The 13067-nt window shown below is 50.4% G+C and overlaps 1 protein-coding gene across 2 annotated transcripts; it reads left to right on the top strand.

The window, feature by feature from the left end:
• Positions 1-9297: 9297 nt before the first annotated feature.
• LOC101660836 (transmembrane immune signaling adaptor TYROBP) lies at positions 9298-12561 on the top strand. 2 transcript variants are annotated; one of them, XM_004715806.2, is made up of 6 exons: positions 9298-9363; positions 10248-10387; positions 10739-10765; positions 10962-11096; positions 11280-11323; positions 12327-12561. In XM_004715806.2, the coding sequence occupies exons 2-6, from the start codon at positions 10327-10329 to the stop codon at positions 12390-12392; spliced, it is 333 nt and encodes a 110-aa protein (XP_004715863.1). In that variant the 5' UTR covers positions 9298-9363; positions 10248-10326; the 3' UTR covers positions 12393-12561. The 2 variants fall into 2 exon arrangements, with proteins under 2 accessions (XP_004715863.1, XP_004715862.1); XM_004715805.2 differs by lacking the exon at positions 9298-9363 and having other exon boundaries at positions 10303-10387; positions 11277-11323.
• The last annotated feature ends 506 nt before the right edge of the window (positions 12562-13067 follow it).

The raw sequence follows: 13067 nt of genomic DNA, 5'->3' as shown, positions 1-13067 counted from the left end.
AGGATCATGTACTTGGACCTTCTCTCTAACTTACCACAGTGGTGACTTTCCTACCGGTGGAATACTAGCTTTCCAGATTCTTTCTGTTAACAGTTAGGGAATATAGTTCTAGTCATATTTCCATCGGTGTTAATTTCCCACAGTATAACACCTCACCCCCTGAGGGAGACGAACAACAGAAATGTGGGTGAAGGGAGACAGCGGATGGTGTAAGATATGAAAGAATAATCATTTATAATTTATCAAGTGTTCATGAAGGTGGAGGGTGGGGGAGGGAGGGGAAAAAGAGAGGAGTTGATACCAAAGGCTCAAGTAGAAATAAAATGTTTTGAAAATGATGATGGAAACCTGTACAGATGTGCTTGATGCAATTGATGTATGGATTGTTATAAGAGCTGTAAGAGCCCCCAGTAAAATGATTTATAAAAACAGACTGAAGGCTTTGATCAAAGATTTTATAACAAAATTCCGATCAAAAGGGGGATACATACAATGGAATTTAACATTCTAATTGTGGTAGTTACATAATCTAGTGTCAATTTGGGACTTGATAGGATTAAGAGTGAAGGGGTGGAGTCTAGTCTGTCAATCAGATCATAGCCAATCAGGCCTTTGTGTGGGCATGGCCTTCTCCTGAGAATTCTGGGAACTCCTGTATTTTCCTCCTTGGAGGTGGGAGACTCTCCCTCTTTCCTTTCTCTCTCTCTATATCTCTCTCTCTCTCTATCTCTATCTCTCGGCTCACTCCCCTGGAGACTCTCTACTGACAAGACTCACTCATTGTGAGACATTTCTGATGAGAAGTCACATGGACCTACCCTGATGCAGCCCTGGGAGCTGGAGAAGCCACATGGAGACCCCTGCCAGCACTGAGGTGCTTACACCACCACTGGATCCACAAGACTCCCCACCCACTGGTCTGCGATCTTCCTGCATTTGGTGTCATTACATGTGTTTCATGAGTCTGAAGAGGACTTTATAGATTGGTATCGGACATATGGGCTAATATCAGACTCATGGACTTGACCTGGACTTGGCTGGGATGTTTTCTCAATATTCAATTGCTTTTATATATAAAACTCTTTCCCATACACATATGTGTGTTTATGAATTTGTTTCTCTAGTCTACCTGGACTAACACACTAATGGAATCTAGACTTTCTAGGGCCACTGAAGTTGGATGATGAGGCAAAAGGATCTCCCTGAGGAAAATTTTAAACCTTAAACTTTCAACATAATTTAGTCTAATTAGAAAAGAAAAGAATGTCTTCCTTGAGCATTATGCTCTTTTAAAAGCTATCTCTAGAGGATTATCTATCGGGATCATATTGACAACACCAACTCAAAAGACCAGATGAAATGTTTAGAGGACAGTGAGTTTAGTTCATGATTAGTTTTAAACATGGGGGAAAAGGTGGCACAACTTGAAGAATAGCAATAACCAATGTCACTACATTGTACACATAGAAATTGTTGAATTGGTATCTGTTCTATTGTGTATACTATGTTAGCCAGGGTTCGCTAGAGAAACAAAACCAGGACACTAATGATTATATATATTTATATAGCTATCCATATATAAACATAAGAAACGAACCGTTAATTAATCTATAAAGTGTAAGGTAGTCAAGAGGCGCCAGAAACCAAATCAGTCGAATTAGAGCAAACAGGCTTTATTGGGGAGAAAAACCCAGCCTGGGTGAAGTCCCACGGTCCAGTGTCCGGGGCCGAGGGAGTTGCGCCCCAGGCTACAGGGGTGGTGCTTATATGGTCAGGGAACATGTGACTGGGCTGCCTTGAGTCCATATAAGGTAAAGTAGTCAGGGATTGGGAGATACAGGTATGTCCTGGTTTCTGGAATGTAAGGTGTCTTCCTGGTTCCGGGTGTATTCGTGCAGGGTGCAGAGTGGCGGGCTGAGAACAAAGCAGGCAGGTGGAGAATAAAGCAAGCCGTTAGCCAGCTCTGGTCAGCTGTGCACATGTGTGTGGGAGATTCAAGGTCACTCGCTGCTAGAAGCCGGCCTGGTATTGATCCGGCCATACATAAAGCAGTACAAAGGGCTCAGTGCAACTCACTTCCATGAGACAGGTGTGGGACACTAGCAGTCCTTCAAGTCTTGAGGGCAGCTGGGTAGTCCTCTGTAGAGTAATTCAGGCTATCTGGCCACAGGCAGCAAACAGCAAGGCAGGTCATCAACAGTCAGCCAGATGACAGGGTCTGGCAGTCCCCAGCTCAAAAGACATATACTCCAGTAGCATGGCGAAGCAGGTCTTGAAGGAACATCAAACTACAGCGACACAGTCCATGGATTAGGTGCCCAACAGGTAGTGCAGCTTGAAAATTGAGGCAGAGAACAAGCAAGGCAGCTGCACACTGGTCCGATGATCAAAGAGCGAGAGACAAGAAAGGTGAGGCTCGTTGAGCCATTTATCTCTCTGCCCTTCAATTAATCCCACATGTGTTCATTGGCCATGTTGGCACAATAAACCTTAACCATCACAATACTGTACTTTCTCCTTCTTTTTTTTTTTTTACATAATATATAGCTGTTTTATTTATTTATTTTTAAACATTTTATTAAGGGCTCATACAACTCTTATCACAATCCATACACACATCAATTGTGTAAAGCGCATTTGTACTTCATTCTCAAAACATTTTCTCTCCACTTAACCCCACCCCCACATTAGGTCCTCATCTTCCCCCTCCCTCCTCGCTCCCCCCTCCCTCATGAGCCCTTGATAGTTTATAAATTGGTATTTTGTCATATCTTGCCCTGTCCGACGTCTCCCCTCACCCACTTTTCTGTTGTCCGTCCCCCAGGGAGGAGGTCACATATAGTCCCTTGTAATCGGTTCCCTCCTTCCTACCCACTCTCCCTCCACCCTCCCTGTTTCGCCACTAACACCACTGATCCTGTAGGGCTCATCCACCCTGGATTCCCTGTATTTTCAGTTCCTATCTGTACCAGTGTACCTCCTCTGGTCTAGCCAGCCTTGCAAGGTCAAATTCTAGTCATGGTAGTGGGAGCAGGGAGGAAACATTTAGGAACTAGAGGAAAGTTGTATTTCTCTTCGTTGTTACACCACACCCTGACTGGCTCGTCTCCTCCCCGAGACCCCTCTGCAAGGGGATCTCCAGTGGCCTACTAATGGGCTTTGGATCTCCACTCCGCACTCCCCCCATCATTCACTATGGTAAGATTTTTTGTTCTGAACCATCACAATACTTTCATCAAAAAGAAGGTATAGTCTTGGATACCCTCAAACCTCTCCTGAGACAAGGAGTCATGTTTCATTTTACTTGTGACCGCTGGTGATCATTTAGTCCAACACCTAATGGATATTCACTGGACACTGGATACATGCTGAGAAGACAACAGGGAACCAGGCAGAGAGGTACCTGCTCTCGAGGAGTTTCGGATGTGGCAGGCGGTGAAAATGGAAACCACAAAGCAGAGAATTCCAGGAATGACACATACCCAAACCAAAAATTAAACTGGGGGGTTGGGGTGGGCGGGAAATCTCTTGTGAGCAGTGGACACTTGACTCGAGGTCCAGAGACGGAGAAGAGACCAACAGTACAAAGATCCTGCAAAGAAAACGATCACAGGCCGGCCCAGCAGCAGGTGCCAAGGCCTTGAAGCAGTAATGAGCTTGACGCATTCGAGAAACAGCAAGAAGGCGGGGCAGCGGAGCAGAATGAGGGCGGGCACAAAAGGTCGGAGGTGAGGACCGAGAGACGGACAGGGAGGAGCTTTGGCAGGGCTTACACATCTGGATGGGGACGCGGGTTTGGTTTTTCTTGGCTAAATACCTAATAGTAGAATGGCTGCACTGCTGGGTAGGTGAATGTTTAGCTTTATGAAAAAACGCCCCGAACTTTTTTCCCACAGTGGTTTCCAATTTTGCATTCCCATGGGCAGTGGAGGAGAACTCCCGTTGTTCCAGAGCCTGCAGACACTTGCTAGGGTCATCCTAGTAGGTGTATAAGGAGCCCTGGTGGCACTACAGGGTATGTGATAGGCTGTTAACCTCAAGGTCCACAGTTCAAACCCACCAGCCGCTCTCCGAGAGACATGACGCTGCCTGCTCCAGCCTGGGGACCCTTGATCGGGTGGCTCTCAGTCGGAATCCACTGGATGGCGGTGCCTTTCAGTGGTCGGGTACATTGCTGTCAGGGGCCGTGCAGTTGGTTCCGATCCACACAGAAGGGCACAGTGCCCGGGCGACAGACGCCGTCCTCACAGTTGTTACCGTGCTCGACCTTCTTGTTGGGCCACGGCATCGGTTTACCTTCCTGAGGGCCATCCTCTTCCTCGATGCCTCTCCACTTCACCAAACACGGTGTTCTTCTCCAGGGACTGGTCTCTCCTGACAACCTGTCCCAAGTCTTTGAGACCAAGTGTCCCCTCCTTGTCTGCAAGGAGCAGTCTGATCGTCTTTCTTCCCAGACAGAGCTGTCCTTTGTGCGGTCCACCGTCCATTCAATATTCTTCCCAGCACCGAAGTTCAAAGGCACCGAGTCTTTGTTGGTCTTTCTTATGTACAGTGGTATTTTAGCCTGGTTTACACTTCCTTTATGGCCAGTGATCTAGCGTACCCGAGGAGCTGGCCATGTGCTATCTCTTATGAAGTATCTGTTCAAATCTTTGGACCATTTTATAAAGTGGCTTTAAAAGCTCCGTCTGCAAGGAGAGAGTGGAACACGCCCCGGCCCACCAAGCCCTGAGGACAGTATTCCGGCCCTGAGCAGTCAATGCACAGAGAGTCACAGGGCCGGCCCCACCAGGAGACAGGACATTGCTCACTGACCCATAGCGCTATGGGGGACAGCACTGGGGACATGGTGCAGATGTGCCCAATCCGACCCCACCACACCAGGTTGAAACACGACGGATACACGACGGATGTACAGCGTAGCAGCAGGGGGAGCAAAGCAATGAGGTCCCCGAAGAATGCCAAGGTGGACTTGGGGGCCAGGGCGTGGCCCCCCAGCGGACTCAACTGGAAAACACTCATAAAGGTCGCAGACAGACCTGGAACTGTTGGGGGGACTTTTCTGTGTTTGCTGTCGGCTTTTTATTTATTTATTTGCTTTCTTTGTTTGTTTGTTATGTTTGGCTCTGCTTTGTTTTTGCATGTATTATTGTCTCTGCATGTCTATCTGGACACGATAGGTGGGGTGAACAATCCGGAGGAGAGAACAAAGGGCTGGACGGTTCCGGAGAGACACAGGAGAGGGGGACGTGGGGGGAAGGAAGGAGAGGATCAAAAAACCCCGGGACAAGGGAAGAATAAGAGATCTAAAATTGATGGCGAGGAGGGCATAGGATGCTTGGGATGCTCGATCAAAGACAATGTAGCCAAGAGGAATTCCCCAAGCCCCAATGAAGGCCAAACATGATAGTGGGACAAGAGGAAAGTTAAAGGAAATAGAGGAAAGAACTGGGAGGCTAAGGGCATTTATAGAGGTCTAAATACAGGCATGTATATACGTAAATACATTTACATACAATGACGGGGTGTAGAGCTATGTATATATATTTATTTATAAAGTATTACGGCAGCAGATGGACAATTGGGCCTCCACTCAAGTACTCCCTCAACTCAAGAACACTTTGTTCTCCTAACCCAGCACTCTGTGATACTCACCTTCCCTGATACGATCGCTGAAGACAAAATGGGTGCATAGCAAATGTGGTGAAGAAAGCGGATGGTGCCCAGCTATCAAAAGATACAGCGTCTGGGGTCTTAAAGGCTTGAAGATAAACAAGTGGCCATCTAGCTGAGAAGCAACAAACCCCACATGGAAGAAGCACACCAGCCTGTGTGATCATGAGGTGTCAATGGGATCAGGTATTAGGCATCAAAGACCCAAAACAAACAAAAAAGAAAGAAAAATCATATCGATGTGAATGAGGGGGGGGGGGGGGCGAGTGGAGACCCAAATCCCATCAGCAGTCAATTTGACACCCTCTGTCAGAAGGGCCACAAGGAAGAAATGAGTCTGACAGGGTGCAGTATAGCACCGACAAAACACACAACCTTCCTCCAGTTCTTGAATGCTCTCCCACCCCCACCACTATCATGACCCCAATTCTACCTTACAAATCTGGCTAGACCAGACATGTCTACTGGTACAGATAAGAGCTCACAACACAGGGAATCCAGGATCCTCAGGACCAATAATGGGCGTAGTGATGCTAGGAGGGTAAGGGGGTGGGAGGGAGTAAGGCGGACCCGATCACAATGATCAACGTATGGCCCCCTCCCAGGGAGATGGACAACAGAAAAATGGGTGAAGCTATCGGTGTAACCCATGAAAAAAAAAAAAAGAATAATTTATAAATTACCAAAGGTTCATGGGGGAGCGAGGGTAAAAATGAGGAGCTGATACTAAGGGCTCAAGTGGAAAGAAAATGTCTTGAAAATGATGAAGACAACAAATGTACCAATGTGCTTGACACAATGGATGTATGTTTGGATTGTGATAAGAGGTGTAAGAGGGCCTCCCCCCCCAAAAAAAAGCTCCCTCTGGCTGCCACGGGGAGGATGGGCTGCCAAGGGCTGAAGGCGGAAGTGGGGAGAGGCGTCGGCTTTCACAGGGGCCGGTGTGTGAGAGCTCAGCTCGGCCTTATTTCCCGGAAAGTCTGTGCTGGCCTCCCCCGGCTGCTTGGCGCTTGGGGTGCTGCCAGGAGAGATTGAGACACTGCACTGCAGTTGCCACATGAGGCCCCCACTCCTGTTTCCTGGGGCTGGGCACCCTGGAGGAGGGGAGCACCCTGCCAGTTGGGTACCTTCCATACCAGCCTCTGCTCCAAGCCACCCACTACCAGCTAGTCATTTCTGACTCAGATCAGCCCTCTCTAGGTAAGATTTCTGAGGCTGTAAACTGATGCGGAAGCAAATGGCTTCATTTTTTCCCCAGAGGAACTCCTGGTGGATTTGAACTGCCGACCTTGTCGCTAGCAGCCCAATGTTTACCCGACCTCGCCACCTAGGCTCCTTGTCAAGCAAGCTAAACTCAGTGCCTTCAAGTCGATTCCAACCCATAGCAACCCTAGAGGGCAGGGTAGAACTGCTCCTGGGGGCTTCAGAGACTGCTAATTTGAGGGAGTAGAAAACCTCATCTCTCTTTTGATAAGGAGCTGGTGGCTTCAAACCGACGACCTTGGGGTTAACAGCCCAACACATAACCACTACGCCCCGAGGGCTTTATCTGTCCACTGGTCAGATATCAGCCAGACGTGCATCCCACTGCCTGCGTTAGGATTCTGCCCCAGTCCAACATGCCTGAGCGTGCAGGTAGTTAGATGGACAATCTTCTGGGGCTAGCCCAGACCTGCCTGGAGTTGACAGCATCTGATCAGGAGGCTGGCCCTGCTGGGTTGAAGGAGAATTTTGATCAAGCTGAGCCAGCCTTGTATTCGAGCTTAAATTCTGAGCACTCCGTTAGTGGAAGCTACGGTTTACAGCAGAAGCTCTGAATCCATTTTGAGTCTCCACCTAGATGCTGTCTCCATTGGATTCTTTGCGACCCTTAACCAGCGAAAGAGCCCTGGTGGCAGAGTGGCTGCAGGTTGGACTGCTGTCCCCCCGGGTCAGCAGGTCGAAACAAACAGCTGTTCTGCAAGAGAAAGATGTGGTGCTCTCCTCCTGCCTAGAGTCCCAGTCTGGGAACCCACAAGAGCTGTCCTGTCCCGCCCTGCACGTCAGAATCAACTGGAAGGCAGGGAGGCTTTGAGTTTATTAACCAGCAACCCGAGCAGCCCTGCCTTCAGGCAGAGTGTGTAAAGAGTAGGTAGCCACACGGCCCCTAGCCAGTCCAGGGAGGTGTGGCCTCGCCTACAGGGACTTGCCTGGATATGTTCTTGATAGAAACTGGGGTACTAGGGTCACATAGGCATGAGTCATATCCTGCTTACCTTGGCTGGAGAACCCCTGAACCCATCTGCTATGCTTTTCTATCAAGAATAATGTATGGGTCCCAATCAGGGTCCCTGTATTCCTGCCTTTGCAGTCCCACCTGCAACTGTGCTGTAGTGATCCACCACCTATTGTGTGTGTGTGTGTGTGTGTGTGTGTGTGTGTGTGTGAGACAGAGAGTTTCCTTTTTCGCGGGGCATGTCTTTAAAACCTTTGTATGTTTAAGTGGAGAAAAAATGTTTTGAGAAATGATGTACAAATGCGCTTTACACAATTGATGTGTGTATGGATTGGGATAACAGTTGTATGAGCCCCTAATAAAATGTTTTAAAAAAAATTTAAAAAAACAAAAACAAAAACCTTTGTATGCTATGATGGCCTCCCTCGTCCAGATGAATTGTCTTTATCTCGCTGAAAACGTAATAAGCATATCTCTATAATTATACTTGAGCAACCACCCCAAACTGAAGATGCAAACTCATTCTGACGGTCCCAATAATGGCGATGATTGACAGCAGAAGTCTGGTAGCACCAGGGTTCCACATCTCCTCCCGTAAAGAGTTACGGTCTTGGAAACGCACAGTGGAGGTTCCGCCCTGCCCTGTGGGGTCGCTCTGAGTCAGCGTTGACCCCATGGCATGGCGGTGTGGCACAGACGTGCTCCTATATCTGATGTGAACCGCCTCACCTAGTCTTCGTCATTACTTGGACCATCACAGCAACCTGGTCTCCTTGCCCTTGCCCCCCCACACACACAGCAGGAGGGCACCGGTGAACTCAGACAGGTCATACATAGCCCACTCTCCTGGCTCAGAGCCCTCTCCCGTCTCCACCTTCTCCTCCGCTCGCTGCAGTCACCACGAGGTTTGTGGTGGGCTCCCCGCTGCTCCGCCCTCACCCTAGACCTACCAGGAGCCATCTGGGTTCCTGAGTGGCAGGACTCAGACAGGCTGGGTCCCCGCATTGCCTCCGCCTGAGCCCTGACCCTCCTCTAGAGGACACACCTGCACCCCCAGCCCATCTGCCCCAGCTGCCCCTGCGACCAGCGTCATTTCCCCTTTTCACTCCTGAGCTCGGCCCCAGGGAACTGTGGGAGTTGGCAAGTGGACAGGGAGGGGGACTTCCTGTATCTGGCCCATCCCCCCAGCACCCTAACCTCAGCTTCCTCCTTCTCCAGTTTCAGCTCAGCCTGCTGGGGGGGCTCCAAATCCCGGTTTCTTCCTGGGCGGCCTTTCTTAGTCTTGACTTCCGGTCACTTGCTCCTTCTGGGGAATGACCCAGCTTGGCCCAGTGGTCACAGCATGGTTCCCCACTCCCCACCCCACAAAGACCTCTTTCAGAGCTGTGTGTCTTGGGGTCGCTATCCATGTCTCTCCTGTCTTCACAGATGTCCGCCCGTGGCTCTCCCTCCCTCATCTTCTGCCTGGCTTGTTTGTAAGTCTTTGTCTTTTCTGCTTGCGAGTCAAGAAACCATTTTGGGGGGGGGGGGCTCTATTCTCGCCTTTCTTTGCTTTAAATCAAGTGTCTTTACATCTCAGGAATGATAAGTCATTGCTTCAGAAGGGTGTGAGGTAGTGTAAACACCTGGGTGTCCACATCTTGACAGCTCTATCTCCACTCCCCTAAGCTTCGGTTGTTTTCCTAATATTGTCAGTACTGCATGGCTACCTCACTGCCAGCGAGTGCTCTGACCCATAGCACCCCCAGAGGACAGGGCAGAACTGCCCCTGGTGGGTTTCTGAGACTGTAGCTCTTTAGGGGAGTCAAACGCCTAAACTCTCTCCCTCGGAGCCATGGGTGGTTTCGAACTGCTGACCTTGCGGTTAGCAGCCCAACACATAATCTCTACACTCCCTTATACATTGACAGAGCTCTCTCTTAATAGGCTGAGAACATCAAGAGGTTCTGGTGATCACATCACCATGACCATAGGCAGCCTCTGTGGCCACTGCCAGACCTTGTTCTAGAAACATTGACTCATTGAGTCCCCCCTACCCCCCGAAACCCTCGGAAACAGATGCTATTTGATTTCCCACTTGACAGCAGAAGCCCAGGGAGATGGAGGGCCTGGGCCACCCTGGCAGAGGCAGCATTGGCTTCAGTCAGCCAGCCAGCCACTGCCCTTCGTGTGCCGCTGCTCCGATCAGGGAGGAAAGTCCAGAGCTGGGGATACGCTTTTGCCACTTGCCTTCCATGCCCAGCCTTCAGCGGCTACAGCATGGTCCCTGAGGGTCTGGGCCTGATTCCTACAGTTGCTACTTCTCTCTGACTCTCCTTCCGTCTCCCTCCCTCCTCCCATCTACCCCCACCCACCTCAGACTTCCTCCTTACTGGGTTGGATACTAAGCCACACCCCACTGGCCTGAGACTGTAGTGTCCGGCGGCGTCCTCTGCATCATGGGGGCCATCAGACCCTCCGGTCCCCTCCTCTTGCTGCCTCTCCTTCTGACCTTGGGTGGTGAGTTGGGGTCTTCTGCGCCTGCTTCCTGGGCCTCAGGCTCGGCTCAGCGCAAGGCAGGGAGAAGACTAGAAAGGAGAAGCCCAAGAGGAGGGTTGGGACAGAAGCAGACAGTCTCTTCCGGAAACGGAGACCATAGCACTTGGCCGAGGGTGGAAGCAGGGCTGGGGGGTGGCGGGGCAATAAGACGAGTCCGGGTAGAGGTCATGGCCAATGGCTGCTACATAGCCCAATCCAGCGGCCTCTCGGAGCCCACCAGACCCCCCACTAGAAGCTGCTCTCCCCCTCCTCTGTGACCGCTCTTCCCATCCCAGGCTCATACCTCACTTTACCATCTTTTTCTCCTCTCAGGTGTCAGCCCTGCCCAGGCCCAGAGCGGTAGGCATCTAGACCCTCTCCCACCTCCCAAAGACCTCCCCATTTCTGTTCCTTCCCCAATAGCAGCAAAGCTCCCTCTGCTAATGGCCTCCCCTCCCCCTTCTAACTGCCTCCCAGCCCCACCCCACGCTGTGCCCAAATTCCCAGCCTCCACTGACACACACATCCACCCCTAACCCCTGTGCCGCAACCTCAGATTGCAAGTGTCCTGCCATTGGCCCTGGTGTGCTGGCTGGGATCGTGCTGGGGGACCTGGTGCTGACCCTCCTCATTGCCCTGGCCGTGTACTCTCTGGGCCGGCTGGTCTCCCAGAAACGAGGGGCTGCAGAAAGTAAGTAGGGCTGGTGGGACATGGCCTGGGACAGTCTGAGGACATGCCAGGCAATACAGTTCCTGGTCACAACCCATCAAAGAAATGGTTGCTGGGGACAGGAGCGGGGGACAGGAAGAAAAGTGTCTCCATTCAGCACCCTGTCCACCCACCTCATCCTCTCCCCACCCCTTCTCCCAGCAGGGGCTGGGAAACAGCGCATGACAGAGATGGAATCCCCTTACCAGGTGAGGACAAATGGATGTCTGGGCTCACCCTCTCCTGATTGCTGTTGCCAAGACACGTTCAAGTGTACTTGGAGGCAGGCACTGAAGCATTCTGGAAAAAGGCATTTCCCAAGTGGCCATGGTCCAGGGAGTGGGGTGGCCCCAGGACTGGCTGATTTAGGGGAGAAGCTCTCATTGGGTCATAAGCTCTAATTTAGCCTGGTTTGGTAACTGAAGATCAGGGTTCTCAAGCTTTTTAGGGACTCCCTCTGAGAAGGTGGCGAAAGCTAGAGGTTGGTCAGACAAATCCAGGCTAACAACACAAAAGCAAGCATCTCACCTTGGGAGGGTCCAAGTAACCTTGAACCCTTTCTTGGGAACCCTCTGTCCCCACTTGTTCTGAGCCCTTTGTTGGTGGTGCGTCATGGATTATTCTCAGAAGGTGAGGGAAGTCACGTGACAAAAATGCATGTCCATGCCAACATCTGTGTCTAAGGCGCGTCTGAGGCTTGGCCCAATGGGACCACAGACCCGCCTCTCAATCGTGACCCCAGTTCTGTGTTTTATTTCCTATCTGCTACTAGGTTGCTTGTTTACCCCTCGGTTGTTTTTTGTGTGTTTTAAATCTCTTTATACAAAGAGTAAGGAAGAATCTTGAGCTGAATCCTAGTCCAGAAGATTGAGGGTACTTCCCAATCAGAATGAAACTTTAGCACAAAGCATTGCTTTGATTGATTCCTGATTGATTCTGTTGGGTTTGTTGAACATTTACTATATGCCAGACACTGGAGATCGCACAGAAGAGCTTAGGCCTTCAGCAGACTGGAGGTAAATCAAATGGGTCCGTTTGGGAGGCATCACGAGACCTGAGACTTGCTGGAGCCCCCCTGGAAGTTCTATGGGACTAGTATTCCAGGCAGAGAGCAGGGCCAGGCAGTAATGATGAGTTTGCTCGAAGTGTGTTTGATGCTCCACTGCCACGGATGGTCTCTGGCCTGACCCTCTATTGCCTGCATCTCTTTAGGAGCTTCAGGGACAGAAGGCAGATGTCTACAGCGATCTTCAAACACAGAGGCCGTATTACAAATGAACGCATGCCACACAGACTACAACCACCTATGTCTGTATCCACTCATCCCTGGTACCCAGCCCACACCCCACTCTTACTCTCACTCAGACACAGATTCAGAGAATATCTCTCAAGAGATTCAGACTTCTCCCCGCCGCCATTCCCTAAATAAACATAAATCACAGAAACACTCTTGAGTCCGACAATTCCTTGGACCGAGGGAATGGGGATATGCGTGTGGGGTCTGTTCTCATAGCGATTTACAAAGCTTTGGAAACCCCGTGTAATGTTGCTATGAGTCCACGTTGACTTGAGGGCAGTGAGTTTGTTTGTCTGCTTTAAAGAGGGACGAAGGGCCTCAGGACAGTGCAGTGGATTAAGAGTTGGGCAGCTAACTGCAAGGCTGGCGGTTCAAATCCACCAGCCACTCACTCCTTGGGAGAAAGATGAGGCTGTCTGTTCCCATAAAGATGCACGCTGAAACCCTAAGGGGCTGTTCGACTCTGCCCTCATGGGGTCGCGGTGAGCTGAAAGCAACTGGACTATTCAGTCATTTTCCAAGAGGATTTTGGGGTCGGAAACAGCTAAATAGGAAGGAGGCTCTGGGAACCTTGGGGTTCTTTGAGGAAGAATTAAAACTAGAAAACTAGAAGTATTTCAACTGCTTTATTTCAAAATGGGGCTGGGGGCGGGGGG

This window comes from Echinops telfairi, unplaced genomic scaffold (assembly GCF_000313985.2).
Source record: "Echinops telfairi isolate 266 unplaced genomic scaffold, ASM31398v2 ScPeMD7_655;HRSCAF=1070, whole genome shotgun sequence".
Taxonomy (NCBI): Eukaryota; Metazoa; Chordata; class Mammalia; order Afrosoricida; family Tenrecidae; genus Echinops; species Echinops telfairi.
This window is presented reverse-complemented; position numbering and strand designations above follow the sequence as displayed.